At 47.9% G+C, this 19,684-nt stretch overlaps 3 protein-coding genes and 1 long non-coding RNA gene across 5 annotated transcripts in view; 1 reads left to right on the top strand and 3 right to left on the bottom strand.

Annotated features, from left to right (window-relative positions):
- The window catches only part of LOC309526726, a 168,371-nt gene that overhangs the window by 105,538 nt on the left and 43,149 nt on the right, over positions 1–19,684 (top strand). The gene's annotated exons all lie outside the window — the stretch shown is intronic.
- Positions 811–4,571, bottom strand: APOF (apolipoprotein F). The gene is made up of 2 exons (XM_082212737.1): positions 4,497–4,571; positions 811–1,991 (listed from the first exon to the last, which is right to left on the bottom strand). The coding sequence occupies exon 2, from the start codon at positions 1,981–1,983 to the stop codon at positions 874–876; it is 1,110 nt and encodes a 369-aa protein (XP_082068863.1). The 5' UTR covers positions 1,984–1,991; positions 4,497–4,571; the 3' UTR covers positions 811–873.
- LOC309526528 (apolipoprotein F-like) lies at positions 7,528–13,151 on the bottom strand. Its single transcript, XM_082212738.1, has 2 exons — positions 12,383–13,151; positions 7,528–9,774 (listed from the first exon to the last, which is right to left on the bottom strand). Exon 2 carries the CDS (start codon positions 9,764–9,766, stop codon positions 8,660–8,662), a length of 1,107 nt encoding a protein of 368 aa, XP_082068864.1. The 5' UTR covers positions 9,767–9,774; positions 12,383–13,151; the 3' UTR covers positions 7,528–8,659.
- Positions 14,968–19,684, bottom strand: part of TIMELESS (timeless circadian regulator) — a 72,860-nt gene continuing 68,143 nt past the window's right edge. Inside the window, exons 28-30 of one of the 2 annotated variants that reach the window (XM_082212378.1) lie at positions 18,823–18,901; positions 17,854–17,939; positions 14,968–15,997 (exon numbers count right to left, since the gene is read on the bottom strand). In XM_082212378.1, coding sequence (XP_082068504.1) covers positions 15,921–15,997; positions 17,854–17,939; positions 18,823–18,901 — 242 coding nt within the window. In that variant the 3' untranslated portion in view covers positions 14,968–15,920. The remainder of the gene's footprint in view (positions 15,998–17,853; positions 17,940–18,822; positions 18,902–19,684) is intronic. The other variant, XM_082212379.1, reaches the window with a different exon arrangement.

Raw genomic sequence — 19,684 nt, forward strand, 5'->3', positions numbered from 1 at the left:
ACCCAGAAGTAAGTGTTCCGGTTTGTGGACTTTTTTCGGAAGCCGAACATGCTCCGTTTTGAGTGCCGCACTTCCGTTTTGAGTGTTACACTGAGATCTGTCTGTTTTTGCTATTTATTTTGCGTTTTTGTTTCTGCGGCTCTTTTTTGTTTTGTTTTTGTGACCGTGTGGCGCCCAGTTCAGCTACTGATTGATTGATTGATTAATTGATTGATTGATTGATTGTGTGACTGCAGTACACTGATTATTGCTTTCATTTTATGGATCAGTGGTCTCGTCAGATAGTAAAATTAATGTTAAATTTTAGGGGTCGTGTTTAAAAGGATGAATCCATTACTTTCTATGGGAAAGCGCCCCTTGGTTTTGGAACGCTTTGGTTTTGGAACAGACTTCTAGAATGGATTAAAAATTTCTGTTGTAGACCACCTTTTCTGTGATGTAGGTATGATGTTTGTGGGGCGTGGTCTCGGGTTACGCTCCTTCTGTGATGTATGTATGATGTATGGAGGGGTGGTATTGAGCTCCAGGGTAGGGAATTTAAAATGTTTATATAAGGGCAGGCACACCTTGGTTCTGGGTCTTCCTCCTTTCCTGCGTGTGAGGGGAGCGCCCTGTTGCAACAGTTCAATAAAGATCAGGCTTACGAGCTGCTTTGCTTCTCAATGTTCTCTGGTTGGCCTCTGTTATCTTCTCCTACCGATGGAGAACCTACAAAGGACTCTATAAGGGCTCTTGTGTCCCCCATAAGGGAATAAGGGCAGATTTTGTTTATTACAATATCTAGTATGCAAAAGCATGCTACAAATAACAGACTGATCATACAATTTTATAGCAAGAAACGCTTGATTGAGAAGAGAAGGCGCTTTGTTGCAACTAGATGACGATGACGGGGCCTGAGAGATTGGAGGGGACAGGATAAGGCTCTTCTTCCTTCTCTCGGAAGTAGCGTATCAAAGAATGCACACCGCTTCGGACCGCCGGCTTTAGAGCTGCAGAAATCCCCATCCCCCAAACGCTACCTGCCCCGCCTGTCACTGCGAGCAGTGTATCCTGGCTGACATCTACAAGGGTGTCTATACCACGTTCCTCTGCCAGCTCCTTGCAGTCCTTGGCCACAAAGTAAATGGTGGTTCCAAGGTTGTAGGCGGTGCTGACTCCAGGAATCCAGTTCACGACTGCATGGACTTTTCGCTCCGTCTCACTAGTACAGTTGTCCGGGGTGGAACGTCGCCCTCTTGGAGGCCCGTGGCACTTACGGAGCCAGGTGTAGGCACCACGCTGGGGCAAGAGATAGCTACCCTCTCGTGCCACCACATGGAACAAACTGCTGCCATTAGAGGACACTCCGGCACAAGAATCCCGTAGGCGGTAACAGGCTCTGGAAGCCATCCCAAAGCCCCGGTAGACTCTGTATTCTTTGCCGTGCAGGAAGGATCCGTTCACCGGCACCAGATCCTGGCAGTGCCGGACCGGTGTTTGCGCCTGCAGGTTCAAGAAGCATCTCAAGGCAGCGCTGCTCTTCCTCTGACCAGGGGAGCGAGTGGTGTTCAGAGTCCCGGCCATCGCAAACAGGAGGTCATCTGTATCTGTCTGTCCCAACTCCTTGTAGAGGCGCAGGATGAGGGTTTCCGCATGCCGGCTACAGCCTGCCCTTTGCAGGGCCAGCACTAAGGCAGCTCGGATGAGGGTCTGGGAGAGCTCAGGCACATCAGCAAAACCGTCCAGGGCTTCAGGCATCAGGTCCTCGCAGGAAACCCCTTTTCGGGGCAACTGGGGGGATTGGGGGGAGATGGAGCTCAGGAAGATGCGGAGAGGAACAGAGGGGGAGTCAGAGGTCAGTGGGTGGTCTTCAGAAGCCTTCTCCCTGGGCTTCGCCATGGGCAGCAAGTGCCCTTCCGATCCATGGCATAGGAGCAGGAAGCCGACGAAAGTCAAGAAAGCCTTGGGAGGCAGCGAGGGCCGATACATGTTGGACAGATTCATTGGAAGTCCTGTCGAAAGGAGGAAACTGAGAAACATCTGGCTCTCATATTTTTATGAGATGGTCTAGGGGCCCTGAGCTCCAAAGCCCTTTGGATCAGATTCCAGGGGCACAGGAGTACCACACCTTTAATTAACATAGCTTTAAATCACATTAGCTGTGGCTTGTTAAGGCTGCTGGGAGCTGCAGGTCTGCTACAGTACAGGGAGCCAGTGTGGTGTAGTGGTTAGGAGCAGTAGTCTCGTAATCTGGTGAACCGGGTTCGATTCCCCGCTCCTCCACATGCAACTGCTGGGTGACCTTGCACTAGTCATACTTCTCTGAAGTCTCTCAGTCCCACTCACCTCACAGAGTGTTTGTTGTGGGGGAGGAAGGGAAAGGAGATTGTGAGCCGCTTTGAGACTCCTTCGGGTAGTGATAAAGCGGGATATCAAATCCAAACTACTCTACTCTACTCTACTCTACTCTACTCTACTAGAGTTCCCAGGATTCTGTGGGAAAAGTCACATGCTTTAAAAGTCTGATACGGATGAGACCAAGAGCTGCCCCTGGACACCAGAAGTGCTTCCTCCCTTCATCAGGAGCACATTGTTTGGCTGAAAGAAGGCGGATTTAAGAACAGGAGGCTGGAACCCTGGCAGCTCACCCGCCCACTTGCTTGTCATTATTCATTTGCTGCTCTTTCCAAGATTGAAAGCAGCAGAATGTTTTCAGAAGGGGAGGAGGCAGGAAAAAACAGCTTGCCTATCATCTGCCTCCTGGGAAAACAGAGCAGAGGAAAATCAGGGAAAGGGAGCTGGTGGCTGCCCGGATGCTGTTGAAACTCCCAACTTCCATCAGCCCCAGCTGCCATGGCCAGTGGAACTGTAGTCCACCAACAGTTGCTCCATCCTCGGTGCAAACCTTCAATACCCAGAACCAGAAACGGTGGGGGTGGGAGAGAATGAATAAAGGAGCATTTAGGGGGGAAATGCTTTTATGGGCTCATCCGTGTTTCATGCCTGGAAGCACAGGTCCCAGCAGATTTCTCCTTGCCCTGCTCCTTTCCACAGGGAAAACCGCTCTTTACCTCTCAATCGGAGCAAACGTCAATCCAGAGAAAACCTGAAATGCCATTTGATCCAATTAAGGCAGGCCTCCAGATGTTTTGGGACTACACCTCCCACCATCCCTGACCACTGGTCCTGTTAGCAAGGGATGATGGGAGTTGTAGTCCCAAAACATCTGGAGGGCCGAGTTTGCCTATGCCTGAATGAAGGGGTAAAGAGCCTTTTTTTTCCTGGGGGAAAGAGGAAGCGGATGAACCCTACCATCTAAAGGGAACATGCTCCACAAGTCAGAGTCCCCTATGGAGCTGTCTGAGCTGGCTTAAAACAAACAAATGTGAGACAGGCAGCTCCATCACAAACAGAACTCTAAGCCGAAGGACAGAAGATACTTTCCACTGTGTGTGGTGTATAAGAAGCAAATCAAGACCCCTCAAGCCCATTGGAGGACTCTCTCACAAATGTCAGTTAAAACAGCTCAACGATTGACAGCGTCATAATAAAATTGGATTCCAACCCAGGGTTGTTCCAGACCTTTCCCACTTCAAGTGGAGGGGTTCTTCCACGTTGAGGTTTCAAAGGACGGGAATACCTCACATATAAAAGAGGGAAAGGTTCGGGAGAACACTGGGGCAAGGGGGGGGGATGTCATATGGACCTGCCCACATTAATGGGGAGGCAGGCTGCTTCAAATCCACATTTTCCTCCAGTGTGAACAAGCTCTCCGTAAGCCACGACTCTCTGCTACACTGCCAAGTTCATTTGCACAAGGAACCCTCACAGGTCTGATCAATGTGATGATGATGATGATGATGATGATGATGATTTATTTATACCCCGCCCATCTGGCTGGGTTTCCCCAGCCACTATGGGCGGCATTCAACAGAATATTAAAATACAATAGCCTATTAAACATTAAAAGCTTCCCTAAACAGGGCTGCCTTCAGATGTCTTCTAAAAGTCTGGTAGTTGTTTTTCTCTTTGACATCTGGTGGGAGGGCGTTCCACAGGGCTGGTGCCACTACCGAGAAGGCCCTCTGCCTGGTTCCCTGAAACTTGGCTTCTCGCAGCGAGGGAACCGCCAGAAGGCCCTCGGCGCTGGACTCAGTGCCCGGGCAGAACGATGGAGGTGGAGACGCTCCTTCAGGTATACTGGGCCGAGGCCGTTTAGGGCTTTAAAGGTCAGCACCAACACTTTGAATTGTGCTTGGAAATGTACAGGGAGCCAATGTAGGTCTTTCAAGACCATATTTGATATTGGGCTCCTTTGGGAGAAAGGGTGGAACAGAAATGAAATAAAGGAATGGAATGCAATGTCAGGTGCTAATCCTATCAGCCTAGCACTCTGTCCTGCTACCTTGTCTCCAGAATGAAACCCTGGTTTGCTCCTCTGCAAGTCCCTTAAAACCTTTCCCCCCACGCCAGCCTTTTCCCACCCACTCGCCTGCCACCAGGAAGGAGCAGCTTACCTTTTCTGCAGAGGAGGCACAAGCGTATAGAGAATCTAGGTGGGAAGCTAGAGCCTTTTGCCCCAGTGCTATAGATCTCTACCCTGGTTGGTCAGTCTTATCAGCAGACCTCATTGCAACACACGGCTTCACTATCAAGTTCTGGCCTCTTTGCAAGGGTCACTGACAACTAATATTTTTTCTTTCTGATGCAGTATTCCCTGCGTTGATTCAGCAGGTTATTTTAGTAGGGATTCCTGAGAACAGAACACAGGGGAAGTCCTTTGCAACCGACACACTCAAAGAGCTGGAGCTATGTCCTTTTAAAAGTGAAGGTAAAGGGACCCCTGACCATTAGGTCCAGTTGTGACCGACTCTGGGGTTGCGGCGCTCATCTCGCTTTATTGGCCGAGGAAGCCGGCGTACAGCTTCTGGGTCATGTAGCCAGCATGATTAAGCCGCTTCTAGCGAACCGGAGCAGCGCACAGAAACACTGTTTACCTTCTCGCCAGAGCGGTACCTATTTATCTACTTGCACTTTGACGTGCTTTCAAACTGCTAGGTTGGCAGGAGCAGGGACCGAGCAACGGGAGCTCACCCCATCGCGGGGATTCGAACCGCCAACCTTCTGATCGGCAAGTCCTAGGCTCTGTGGTTTAACCCACAGCGCCACCCACGTAAACCACTCCTTGCCATCAAGGGCACTATGGATGACAGATAGATCCAGAAGTATCCTCAAGCTATGCACCTGCTTCTTTCAGATGGCGTTCATAAGTGGCCCACCTATAAATCACTTATAAACGCCATCTCCAACTCCTCAAAAGGTTCCATTAATGGCGTCTCCGAAATTTTTTACACATCATTTGAGAAGACAGGCCAGTGTACTGGAAGAAGCAAAGATCATCAGTGTTAAAGCAATGATTCTTCAACATCAACTTCATTGGACTGGTCATGTTGTGCAGATGTCTGATGATCGTCTTCCAAAGCAACTACTCCATTCTGAACTTAAAAATGGACAGTGTAATCCTGGTGGTCAACAAAAGAGATTTTTATTTTTTTCATTTTTTTCTGTTTTACTAAATTTGCTTAGTAACATCATTATTATATATATTCTATAAAACAAAGAATAGACAACAAAATTCATTCATACTACAATGCCGAACTACATAACGTCAACAAAAGAGATTTAAAGACTTCCGGGGTTGGCACGATCTAGGAATGGCGGATTCCCTCCGAGCTCCAGAGGGAATCGGCTCAGCGGGGGACGGGTCTTTGCCGTGCCGGCGACACGGGGACCCTTAAAACCGCAGGCGCGGAAGCCTGCGGACTGAAGACTCGGTGGGTGCCTTAAGCGCCCCCCCCCGATTCGCAAAGAGCCTTTTTAAAGGCTGCGGAGGGGATACGGGGGGTGGCGTGGCACCGAGAGTCCATCGCTACCTCTGCTGAGCGAAGCCGCGAGCCATGACCGAAGAGCGCTGACTTCCTTCCTTGAAATTCGGCTGAGAAAAAGAACCCGTGAGTTAATTGAATTTGGATTTTAAGAATTTTACCTATCGAATTTGAGACGATCGGGGGATGTGTTAAAAGGAAGTCCGCACCCCCCCCCCTTGCAGACGATCTAGAGCAACGATAAAAGAACTAAGCTGGAGTGCCTACCCTGTAAAGGGTGAGTTTTAAAAGACAGTAACTTCCAAGATTTGGAAAGGAATTTTTGAGCAGGAGAGAGGAGTGTTGGAAGGGGTATACTTTTGTTGTAAACAACCCCCCCCTCCCGGGCCCGGGAGTGTCCTATTTTGGAGCTCGTATAAAAAGTGCAGAGTTTGACAGCTGTCAAAGCTGTCAAACGGACTGTTAATAGAAGAAAAATTGCTATTAAAGATCCCTCTGGATTAAAAGGAGTTACAATTGAACTAAAATAGTTGGAAACAAAGAATCAATAATAAAACAGAGGACTGTTGGAGAAAAGAACACTAAGTAACCAGATTCCCTCTAGGGGGAAATCTGTGGAATTACAATGGCTGTGGATGGAAAGATACTGGGAGAAATCGAAAGGATGTTTTACTTGGTTGGAATCTTACAGGAACAGACTACGGCTATGAGTGAACAATTGATGACCTTGAATTTTGAAATAAGTAGTCCTGTTGAATGTAATGAGAACCTAGCTGAGAAACAGCCCACAGCTGAGCCGGAAATGATGACTAAAGAAGAGGAGAAGACAAAACAAGAAAGAGAAGAACTGAAATGGGAAAATATTGTCCAGAAGCCGACATCTGTGGAATGTAAACAAGGAGACTATTGGACTGAACCTACCATAAATCTACGAAAGATCCAGAAGACGAAAGTGGAGGCCCTGGGAATCTATGAAATCAAGGAATTTAAAATAAAGAAATATAATTGGGGCCTCCACATAGACTCTGACTTTGATTATGTTCAAAATTCATGCCTTGTGGAAATTCCTCAGCAGCTGTTTATAAATATGGGAAGAGATTTTGGACTGACTCTGAAAGAACTCTTTCGAGACGTGAAGACCGACATAAAGGATTGCCAACTAGGCCGGCGGAGAGGGACTGAAAGAGAATTGAGAGCCTCGGACGTGAGGAATCCGGGCTAAGAACTGTTATTTTGGACATGTTTTCGGAAGGGACACAAACCGGGGAAGGAAGGGTGGGAAGAATCTAGTTTCAACAACACTTAAGACTGTGGGATTTAACTAACAAGACTATTATTTAAGACAAAATGGGAAATCAATGGAAGGGAACTGAGGTCCAACTTAGAATAAATTTAATTTCGTTTTGTTTTTTTTTATATAAAGGACTAATATTAAGATGGATAAGGAAATGCAAATTTGCTGATATAAATTGGGGAACAGGGATGCAAGGGAGGGGGTGGGGGGAAGTCAATGACCAGGGTTAGAAAATAAGCTTTTTGGAAACTATATATGTTTGTTGTTTTATTTTTCTGTTTGTTTGTGTTTGTGTCTTTGGTGTTTTTGTCTTTGTCTATATAAAATGTGAAAACTCAATAAAAAATTTTTAAAAAAAACAAAACAAAAGAGATTTAAAGACAAGGCAAATCTTTAAAAATGTAGTATAAGCACCGACAACTGGGAAACACTGGCCTGTGAGCGCTCCAATTGGACAACAGCCTTTTCCAAAGGTGTCATGGACTTTGAGGACGAACTTTGGACGTTGAAGCTCAAACTCAGGACACAAGGGAGAAACGTGCTAAGAGGAAGGCATGATTGGCAAACCCTCACTATGATCAACTCCTGCCCGGAAACCTATGTCGCCAGTGTGAAAGGACGTGTGGATCCAGAATTGGCCTCACTTATGGACTCACTGTTAAAACCTTGTTCACGGAAGACAATCTTACTCGGCTAGGAGGGATTGCCAAAGAAGAAGAAGAAGCACCTTCAGAGGAAGTGCAACCCCATCCAGAAAAGGTAACTTGACTGTTTCCCAGACCACCCACCCAAATAGCATCTTGCTTTCCTAAAATTCAAGCACAATTTATTAGCCTCAGCCAGTAAAACCAATGCATTCAGACACTGATACAGAGCATTCACAGTCAAGTCTCTCTCGATTCAGACGTTTTCGAGAATTATTGTTTAATATTATGATTAAAAATCTTTTAATCTTAATAGTCCAATTTTAAAACCTTGTTCATCTTAATACAAGTGAGTTTCAAAAGTTATACTAATTTAAAAGTATATATACAAAGCTTAAAAGACGAGCATCAAATCTTTTTTAATAATCAAAGTCCTCTTTCTGTCTTGGATTCTACATCGACTAAATTAACCTAAATAGTTCAATAGTTTAGTTTGCCAATCTTCTTCATCTTCTTTGCCGGAGGCTTCTTCCTTCTCTAGGGATGGCTGGTCTTGGCCTCTCATGTACAGGAGCAAAGTCTTTTATTCAATAAGTCCAACAATTCCTGTACAACTCAATATCATAACTTCATTTTTTTAAAAAACAACAATCATTTTCCACATTGCTTTCAGATATGTCTTATCCCAGGCCTTTCTAATAATTTCAAAACCAGCACTTTGAATTAGCACTTCTAGCAGACAAAAGCAAGCAAATAAGGATCCTCTGTTTCCGCCACCCCAAAAAAATCTGTGTTCTCTAGGCGATGGAGAGTTCACGAGAGTCGCTTCATCTGGGCTAGGAACAGTTATGGAGGAGCTAGAAGGTGGTGACTGGACCGGAGTAGTTGGAAGGGACAGGAAAAGTGTGCATCTCCTCTCTCAAATACCTCAGCATGGCACGCACAGCCGTCTTCAAGCCTGGCTTTAGCCCTGAATAAATCCCCATGCCAAGAACACCGCTGGCCCCTCCAGTCGCAAAGAGCAGCAAATCATGGCCTATGTCTATGGCGCAGCTCATAGCACGTTGATGCGCCAGTTCCATGCAGTTCAGCTTTGCAAAGTACACACTGGTGGCAAAGCTGTACAAGGCGCCGACCCAAGGAATCCAGTCCAGGATAAGGTAGATTTTCTCCTCGGTCTCATTGTCGCAGTACTCCGCAGTGGAACGGCGGCCTCTTCCAAGCCTGCGGCACTGGTGGAGCCAGGAGGTGGCACCATGGCGGGGCAGGAAGTAGCTGCCCTTTCTTTCCACCACGTAGAAGCTGCTGCTGTCGCTGGAGGCCACTCCGGCACAGGAATCCCCTAGGCGGTGGCAGGCTTTGGAAGCCGCCGGAAAACCCCGGTAGACTTTGTGTGCCTTGCCGTACAGGAGGGATCCGTTCACCGGCAACAGACCTCGGCAGTGATGGACTGGCGTTTGCGCAAGCTGGTCCAAGTTGAATTGCAAGGCGACGCTGCTCTTCCTCTGACCGGGGGAATGAGTGGTGTTCAGAGTCCCGGCCATTGCAAACAGGAGGTCGTCCGAATCTACCTGTCCCAGCTCCTCGTAGAGGTGCAAAACGAGGGTCTCCGCATGCCGGCTACAGCCTGCCCTTTGCAGGGCCAGCACTAAGGCAGCTCGGATGAGGGTCTGGGAGAGCTCAGGCACATCAGCAAAACCGTCCAGGGCTTCAGGCATCAAGTCCTTGCAGGAAACCCCTTTTTGGGGCAACGGGGGGGACTGTGGGGAGATGGAGCTCAGGAAGATGCGGAGAGGAACAGAGGGGGAGACAGAGGTCAGTGGGTGGTCTTCAGAAGCCTTCTCCCTGGCATTCGCCATGGACAGCAAGTGCACTTCTGATTCATGGCATAGGAGCAGGAAGCCGACGAAAGTCAAGAAGGCCTTGGGAGGCAGTGAGGGCAGGTACATGTTGGATAGATTCATTGGAAGTCCTGTTGAAAGGAGGAGACAGAAGAGTATCTAGCTCTTACTTGGGAATCTGTATGGAGGAGTGTGACATTGGGTAGGTAAAAAGGTAAAGGTAAAGTCCAGTCAAAGAAGACTATGGGGTTGTGGCACTCATCTCGCTTTTCAGGCTGAGGGAGCCGGTGTTTGTCCACAGACAGCTTTTCTGGGTCACGTGGCCAGCAGGACTAAACCACTTCTGGCGCAACGGAACACCGTGATAAAAACCAGAGCACACAGAAAAGCTGTTTACCTTCCCACTGCAGCGGTACCTATTTATCTACTTGCACTGGCATGCTTTCAAACTGCTAGGTTGGCAGGAGGTGGGACAGAGCAATGGGAGTTCACTCCGTTACGGGGATTCGAACTGGCAACCTTCTGATTGGCAAGCCCAAGAGGCTCAGTGGTTTAGACTGACTGGGGACTGCAGACTTGTAAGTACATGGGCTAGGGTTGTTAGGAGACCCCTATTCCCCTCAGAGTTACCGGAGTAACTCTGGGAAGAGGAATGGACTCTTAAACCACTCTGTAAACTATAGTTCTGGAAGGGGAATAGGGGTCTCCCAGCACCCTCAAGAAACTACATCTCCCAGGATTCTTCAGGGGAAGCCATCACTGTTTAATGCAGTTATCATCGTGCTTTCGATGAATGCTGGGACTGTGCCCTCGCAGCAGTGGCAGCAGCCAGAGTTAAGTCTGCATGCGAGGGCGTTAGGAGTTTGTGTTTGCTCAAGTCACGAGTGGCTTCCTAAAAAAACCTCTGCTTGCAGCTGCTTTCTGTGAAGAATGTGCCCTAGGAAAAGCTGCTGCAGTTTGGACTCAGTGCCCCAGAATGAGTGCTTGCTTCACTTCTTTTTGGATGAAATGAAAGTCAGCCTTCCCCTTAAGAGGGAATTAACCTCAACCAGTGTTCTTTGTCAGGTCTAGACAGAGATCTTAGGGAAACACCTACTCTGCTGATGAGTAATCCCACACAGGGCCTTTCTATGAGCCAATAGAAAGCCTTTAGTCTCCTGCTTGAAACAAGGGTCACACGCACTCCATACGTTGAAAGCACACGGCTTCTGCCAAAGAATTATGGGAGCTGTAGTTTATTAAAGGTGCTAGAGCTACAACTGAGTGGACTAGGTCCCAGGATTCTCTGGGGGACGTCATGTGCTTTAAACGTATCATTCAGCCCTTCATCAGGAGCACGTTTTGGCTGGAAGGTGGTGGCTTTAAGAACAGGAGGCCAGAACCATTTCTTCCAGTCCATACCCTCCCAAGATTTCTCTGATGAAAATAGGGATGTCCTATGTAGTAAGTTCTGCAGGACGTGGGTGGCGCTGTGGGTTAAACTACAGAGCCTAGGACTTGCTGATCAGAAGGTCGGCGGTTCGAAACCCCGCGACGGGGTGAGCTTCCGTCGCTCGGTCCCTGCTCCTGCCAACCTAGCAGTTCGAAAGCACACCAAAGCGAAAGTAGATAAATAGGTACCGCTCTGGCGGGAAGGTAAACGGCGTTTCCGTGCGCTGTTCTGGTTCGCCAGAAGCGGTTTAGTCATATTGGATACATGACCCAGAAGCTGTACGCCGGCTCCCTCGGCCAATAAAGCGAGATGAGTGCCGCAACCCCAGAGTCGGCCACGACTGGACCTGATGGTCAGGGGTCCCTTTACCTTTATCTATGTACAGTGGTACCTCAGGTTACATACACTTCAGGTTACAGACTCCACTAACCCAAAAATAGTACCTCGGGTTAAGAACTTTGCTTCAGGATGAGAACAGAAATCATGCTTGGGCAGCGCGGCGGCAGCAGGAGGCCCCATTAGCTAAAGTGGTGCTTCAGGTTAAGAACAGTTTCAGGTTAAGAATGGACCTCTTGAATGAATTAAGTACTTAACCTAAGGTACCACTGTAGTAAGTTTACTATTTATACACATATAAAAACATAGTAAAACGTTGAAAAAAAATCTTCCCTATACAGCGCTGCCTCCAGATGTTTTCTAAAGGTTATATAGTTATCTGCTTGGCTCGGGGGTTGCATAACTCTATACCCTCCAACATTTCTCCCATGAAAATAGGGAGGTCCTAAGGAATAGCAGGACATTCAGAGATCAAATCAGAAACTGGGATGGCTTCTGTAAATCTGAGACTGTCCCTGGAGAATAGGGACACTTGGAGGGTCTGCCAGTGGCATCCCACCCACTCACCTACTTTTCTACAGGAGCTGCTATTTCCAAGTGTGAAAGCAGCAGAATGTTTTCAGAAGGGGAGGAGGCAGAAAAAACAGCTTGCCTGTCGTGTGCCTCCTGAAAAAACAAGAGCAGAGGAAAATCACGGCAAGGGAACTTGTGGCTGTCTAGTTGTTGTTGAACTCTCAACTCCTGTTAGCCCCAGATGCTGTGGCCAATGGCTGGGGATGCTAGGAATTGTAGTCCAGGAACAACCAGAGGCCCTCAGATTCCCCATTCCTTGTGCAAACCCTCAAGATCTAGGTCAAGAGACGGTGGGAGAAGAAAAAATGAACAAGCAAGCATTAAAAATAAAATAAAATGTTATATTCTGAAGGCTGGTTTTAACCTTTAAAGCCCTATACGGCCTAGGACCCTCGTACCTACGGGAGCGCCTCTCCTGGTATGTCCCACAGAGGAACTTACGGTCTTCAAACAAAAACATCCTGAAGGTCCCAGGCCACAGAGAGGTTAGGCTGGCCTCAACTAGAGCCAGGGCCTTCTCGGCCGCGGCTCCAATCTGGTGGAACGCTCTATCACAAGAGACTAGGGCCCTGCGGGACCTGACATCTTTCCGCAGGGCCTGCAAGACAGAGCTGTTCCACCAGGCTTTTGGTCAGGGCACAGCCTGACTCCCTCCTTTGGCAATCTGCACAGAATTTTGCTTAACGGTTGCCATCAATTTGATTTTAATTAATTTTATAGTGGAATGTTTTTAGAATGTGGGATTATTTGATTGTTGTTAGCCGCCCTGAGCCCAGCTTCGGCTGGGGAGGGCGGGATATAAATAAAAATTTATTGTTATTATTATTATTATTTTACATCCTGTACAGGTCAGAGTTCCATACGGCACTGTCAAAGCTGCTTAAAACAATAGCAATCAGGGTTCTTCACTGGGGGAAAAGGTTATGACAAAGCAGTGTCTTTTCCCTTTGGTGACGGCACTTAGGAAACACAATCTCATAAAGCGGCTGAGTCAGCCATGAATTGCAAGCAGCCAAGTTTGCTTGCACAAGGAACTCCTAGAGATCTGGTCAATGTCGCAGCATCCGAGCTGCTTCTAGTGAACAGCCACATTATACATGCCAAGATTTTTATTTTCTCCAGATGCTGAAAGATAAGGGGCCTCCCTGCTAGCCTAACACACTATCCTGGCCCTCATCTTCAAACTGAAACCCTTAGGTTTGCTCCTCTACAAGTCTCCTAAAATCTATTTCCCCCATAGCATGCTGGCCCCTGCCCATCCACCAGAATGGAGCGGCTTACCTGTTTGGAGAAGAGGCACAAGCGTATAATTACCAAGGTGGCAGAGAATGCAGAGCCTTTTCCCCAGTGCTTATATATCTATATTCTGGGGTCTTATCAGCCGACCCCATTGCAACACTCTGCTCCATTATCAAGTTAGTTCATTATCAAGGGGCACAGAAGTATTCGTCCTCAACTCATTTTGGTTTCTGCTGCAGTTCTCTGGCTTTGATTCAGCAGCTACTTTGAGCTGGAATTCCTGAAGAAGTCCTTTGCAACCAAAATGATCAAGGGGCTGGAGCTATTCACTTAACGAGCAACGGTTAAATCTGGGGATTTCGAGTTTGGAAAGGACTAAGGGCAGACATGACAAGGGTTCTATAAAGTTGCGCATGGTGTGAAGCTGAATGCCGATTCAGGGCACACAGCGAAAAGCAACTCTTTACGTTGCACGTAGTTAAATCAATGGAACTGCCTCCCAGAATATGCAGTGATGGCCACCAGCTAGACTGGTTCCAACAGAGGATTAGGGTAAATTTATGGAGAGCATGGCTATTGCTGGCTGCTGGCCGTGTTTTCTGGTGTGAGAAGCAGACCGTCCCTGAATACCAGTTGCTGGGAATACCTGTGGCACTTATGTCCTGGATCAGACCCAAGATCGATCTGGTCCAACACCTTGTTCTCAAGAGTGGCCAACCAGAAAACCCCAGGCCCAACAGGTCATGAGTGCCAACAACAGTCTCCCCACTCGCAATTCCCAGCAATTGCTCTCTAAAGTTTAGGCTGGGGACCCTGTGTTTCTCCAGATATTGGACTACATTGTCACAGGGCCTGCCCACACTTGTTCCATGCCTAGAAAGCACAGGGTCCACTTGCCTCGTATTTTCCCCTGGGAAAACCCAGGCTGAATCGGAGTGAACCTCAATTTGCAGAAAAACCAGCTGACATTTTGCTCCGATTCAGCAAGATTTCTCGGGGGAAAGCAGTGGGGCGCGCAGAATTGTGGATGAGTCCATTCTTGTGTAGGGAGGCGGGTGGCACTGTGGGTTAAACCACAGAGCCTAGGGCTTGCCAATCAGAAGGTTGGCGGTTCGAATCCCCGCGACGGGGTGAGCTCCTGTTGCTCAGTCCCTGCTCCTGCCAACCTAGCAGTTCGAAAGCACATAAAAGTGCAAGTAGATAAATAGGTACCGCTCCAGCGGGAAGGTAAACGGCATTTCCGTGCGCTGCTGTGGTTCGCCAGAAGCGGCTTAGTCATGCTGGCCACATGACCCGGAAGCTGTACGCCGGCTCCCTCGGCCAGTAAAGCGAGATGAGCGCCGCAACCACAGAGTCTTCTGCGACTGGACCTAATGGTCAGGGGTCCCTTTACTTTTACCATTCCTGTGTGGGGTTGATGGCAGCTGGAGACGAACCACATCTGGAGTGCACCAGGTTCGCCATCCCAGGGCCTGGGTTACAAATCAGGCTTGTCGCAAACATATAGAGCTAGTGCCCATGTGCAAATGTGGGAATACTCAAATTACAGAAAAACCAGAAACTGCTAAAAGCAGGATTACTATTGCTTTCCTCCTCCTTTTTAAGGAAAGTCAACGCACAGAAACCATTACAAAGCCCTCATCCTCTTCCCTCCTAGAAGCTCTTGCATTTTCCAGCAGCCATGTAAAACAAGGCAGAAGAACCTTCAAAACGTTGGATTTCTTTAGAACTAGTCAGCCAAGGGTTGTTTGGGCGATTTTTATTATGAAAACACAACACAAGCACACAAGTAACGTGCTAACATTCCCGCCCTTCTGCCATGAACGAGAGGCAACCCTTATACATCTCTGACGTTGCCTCTGCCTGGAACAACCCAAGCAACAAAGTCAATAGCTGTCGGCAAGGAAAACTGCTGAAGCAACTGGTGGTGAGAACAATAATCTGGGAGCAAAATTCAGCACAGGAGCACACCTTTGCTTTTGAACCCCACCCTCCCCAAACAATTCAACTCTTGACACCCAACGTCAAACGAGTCTTATGTGATTCCAGTACAAGCACCCATTTTTGAAGAAGGAATATCAAGGGTGTAGGTGCCAAGGCACAATGGAGACAGAAGACCATGCGCATGTATTATAAGGCAATGTGAGACTTGAGCACAGGGATGAGGTCGTGTTTTGGTGACAAATCCAAAAGCCAAGTAGCCTTAAGATTCAAAGAGCCAACATGCCTCGTTTCTGCCTGGCAGGTCAGTCTTGTCAGGGTGGCTTTTGCTGGCTCTCAGCAGACATCACTCAGAACAAACGCCCCGTGTCACAGGTGTCATAAGCTACAAATGGTTACAGAACAGTTTAAAGGGAAGCTTCTTCCTGTACCAGCTTCAACGTCTGTTGTATCCTGTAACAGAGCAGGGCAGAAAGCCCATTCCCCTCTTCCCTCCTCAGGCAGGTCTCCCATTTCTTTTCCCTGCATCCGTTCTCTAGCAGGCCTCATTCACATGTTCAGTCTGCCTGCATCCCATTCCCAAAAACTACGAAGTGTTGTGCACCAAGACTGGGAGACCGGGGCTGGGGAAGAGAAAGAGAGAGATTCTTTCCAGGCTGCTCCATCGAGGACCCCTCTGCCCGAGATGGTTCTTGCAGCTCCAGAGCTGGCAGTGGGTGTAACTGGTCTGAACTGGGCCGGGGGGGGGCAACTCCTTCAATCTTCTTCCTCCTCTTCAATTCGCTGGCACTTCCTTTTGCCAGCAGGCTGCGGCTCGTCCTCATCACTGGACCCTGCGGTGCCAAAGATAAAATACAGCACCATCTTAAGAGAGCAAGGGATAAAGTGGCGATGGAAAAAGCCGTGCTGTGACTTAATCAGATTTTTGCAGAAAGTTGCTTCAGAAGCAAAGTGGGAATTATTCAGCATTCTGGGAAAGAAACTGAAGGATAAATACAGAGAGAGAGCATTAGAAGCTGCTCTCACTGCTATCCATTACCGAATAATGAACATCCTTTCTGCCGCTCCTGCCCCCCAATCGAACCTCAGTAATGTATTCTTGGCTGGGTTTCTGAAGTCCTGATAAGCTGAGGATTCTTGACATGCCTCGTGATTAGGAGGAGACTCAAAGCAGTGACTCATGCATAAAGGCAGCGGGCAGCCTCTTTGGGCAGGGGGCGGCTGGTAATTTCTGCTGCCCTCTCTGTACTGCGAAGGAAGTATGGAATGATCTAATCACAGCACTGTCTTTCTTCTGTAGACCATTGCCCCAACTTCTATCAAGAGCCCTTTGTCTCTCTTATCTCTCAGCGTATCTTGCTGGTTGTTCGAGTAGCCTACTGACGCCTCTGCCCCCCACTCCCCTATTTTTCTCAGTTGGGTGAAGGGGGGGTTGCTACTCTATTGTTGGTCAGTTGATTTTAATTCGTGGAAACATAAAACAATGACAGTCTTACTAAGGGGGGAGGAAATACAGTCAACATCTGCAGCAGAAATAGGGCACCTATTCCCTTGCACCTCGATGCTGACCAGGTGAATGCAGACAAGGTAGGCAGCTTCCTTCGTGGGCAGGTACTTTGAGCCCACAGAAGGCTTTGCATGAGGGATGGGGAACCCAAAGCCTTTTGGATATTGTTCATTTTATTTGTTAAAATATTTGTATACTGCAATTTCATTAAAAACACAACAACAGCAAAGCGGGCTACAGTTAAATTAGAAACACCACAAAAATTAACACAGACCACCAGTTTGACTATTACAGATTTCCCTCCTCCTTAATTGTCTGCATAAGGCCGGAGTCAAAGAGAAGCCTTCAGTAAATGTTTGGAAGTCAATATAGACAGCGTCAGCTGAGGTCGTATCCACATTGCTTTTCCTCCACTCTCTAAAGCACACAGGTCATGGTGCCTGGAAAGCTCCGCATCTGAGCACTTTTTGGTGTGTTTTTTTTGGCCCGGGAGATTTCCCTGAAAAACCTGCCCTTTAAAGCTCAATCAGTGCAAATGGCACTCTGCAGAAAACACGAATTGACGTATGCTGTGACTGAGCGCTAAAAGAGTGGGTTTTGCGGGGAGAAAAACCACTCGGACACAAAGCTTTTAAGCATGGACCTGTTCCTGGAAAGAGCGGTGGGTGGCAGTGGGGAGTACCGTATTTATTGCTCTATAAGACTCACTTTTTCCCTCCTAAAAAGTAAGGGGAAACGTGTGTGCGTCTTATGGAGTGAATGCAGGCTGCACAGCTATCCCAGAAGCCAGAACAGCAAGAGGGATCACTGCGCAGCAATCCCTCTTGTTGTTCTAGCTTCTGAGATTCAGAATATTTTTTTTCTTGTTTTCCTCCTCCAAAAACTAGGTGCGTCTTACATTCTGGTGCGTCTTATAGAGCGAGAAATACAGTAAGTGTGGATGAGCCCTATTGGGAGAACATTCCACAGAAGCGAGTCATTAACTTTGAAGGCTCAGTTTTCATACGGATTCCAAATGAGCCTCCACAATTTGGGGACAACCAGTAACACTCCTACAGATGATCTGTGATCAAGTTGCACCCAGAATCAAATGGATTATTTGTACCGGCAGCGAAAGAGCAGACATGCAGGTTGGGGAAAGGCGTTTGATGGAAGTAACTACACTGCTGCCACGAGACATACCTTGGCTGTTGCTTTCTTCCTGCTCCTCACCGTCAATGACCAAGCGCCTTCGCTTGGGTCCCAGAGAGGGCTGGATGGGCTCCTCCCTGGAAACAAGGGCAAGAAAGAGGGGTGTTGGTGTGTGCCTGCCAGACAAATGCCAGACGTAGACTCAGGGAGAGAAGAATGCAGAATCAGAAGCTACAGCACCCACCCCAGGGCTCTAGGCAAGTTTCCACCAACAAAACTTGTAGCTCAGGTGGCACAAACCTATATAACGGTGCCAGGATTTTGCTTTCGTATCCAGTTATAAGCTTCTGAAAAGAACAGGGAGATGTGGACTGAATTGGGGGCTGGGAAGAAAACCGAGTAACAAAAATCAGAGTAGCAGGAGTCCAGCTGCTGATGGCTGGTCGTCAATTGAATTCAGAAACTATCCAAAAATGGAGCAGGGCAGCAAACAGAAAGAGGCGGCAAATGGGAGCAGGCAGGAAGCAACTGACTTCTCTCCTTGTTGTGCTCCTGCTCAGAACATGGCAGCTTTCAGTCTGACAGCTGGAAGTGCAAGGCTGCATGTGACTCATCGTTTTCTGCCTCTATGAATCAGATATAAAAAAAATAATAATCCTGGGCTTGAAGAACAGAGCTGCTCAATTCCATTATAAATGAACCCCACCCAAGAACTAGAATGAATATAGAAGGGGGAAGGGTAGTAGCACAGTTTTGCAACCCCTGGAATCTCTGGATAGGGCTAGGAAACAACTCCTGCCTGAATCCCCACTGCTGCCAGTCCTGGTAGACAACAGTGAGCTAGATGCATCAATGGTCTTGACTCTGAATAAAGGCAGCTTCCTGTATTCTGCATGCTACACCTGAGATTGTTTCTGGCTATTAGTCTCCTCCATGCTTTTAAGCTATTACAATTCACCTTGCCCACTTTGTATGAGGTGCTGTCATCTTCCCACACCCCGGTGCCCCCACAGTCCTTACTTTTCCGGAGTCAGGCATCTTGGCTCCTCTGTCTCGAGATGCTCCTCCGCTGAAACCGACAAGAAAGAAAGCGTGAGAGCTGGAAAGACAAAGCCAGCTCTGCAAAGGGAGGTGGCAGTCTGGTGGCGAGGCAAACTAGTTACTGAATTGCAGTTGAAAGTTCCCGACAAACTTACAGTGGTGCCTCGCAAGACGAAAAGAATCCGTTCTGTGATTCTCTTCGTCTAGCGGTTTTTTCGTCTTGCGAAGCAAGCCCATTGAAGGATTAGCGGATTAGTGGCTTATCTGCTGATTGGATCAGCTGATAAGCGGCTTAGAAAAAGGGGGGGAGGGAAAAAACCCAGCAGGAACTCGCAAGACATTGTCGTCTTGCGAAGCAAGCCCATAGGAAATTCGTTTTGCGAAGCACTTCCAAAACAGAAAACTCTTTCGTCTAGCGAGTTTTCCATCTTGCAGGGCACCACTGTAATTTGAGTAATAGATCTCTAAGGAAGGTGCTAGAACTTTCCAGAACAGCTGGTCTCCCAAACACCCAACTGCAGCACAGGCTATTATAGTTATAATGAATTACTGAACATCTCAGGCATAGAAATGTCTATAGAATTTTGTGCCCATGGCTGTAGTCACCTAATACAGCTCACGGACATGTTACTGGACATGTCCCTTTTGTAACTCCTGTAGGTCACCGCCTCCTGAAGAAGAATTTCTCCTGCAAGTTCCAAGGTTTTCAGAAGCCCTCTCCATAGTAACTCAAGAGTGGGGCTTTCAGTGCAACCAGCGTTCCTGTAGAGATGCAACAGGTGTTCACTACCTGGATTTCCCAGAAGCAGTTGAAGACATTTTTGTTCTGAGAAGTCTTCCC

Source organism: Podarcis vaucheri, assembly GCF_965113315.1.
Source record: "Podarcis vaucheri genome assembly, chromosome: 2".
NCBI classification, from domain to species: Eukaryota; Metazoa; Chordata; class Lepidosauria; order Squamata; family Lacertidae; genus Podarcis; species Podarcis vaucheri.

Excerpts from the sequence above, each read along its gene's own strand:
- APOF (XM_082212737.1), bottom strand. The coding sequence starts at position 1,983 with ATGAATCTGTCCAACATGTATCGGCCCTCGCTGCCTCCCAAGGCTTTC.
- LOC309526528 (XM_082212738.1), bottom strand. The coding sequence starts at position 9,766 with ATGAATCTATCCAACATGTACCTGCCCTCACTGCCTCCCAAGGCCTTC.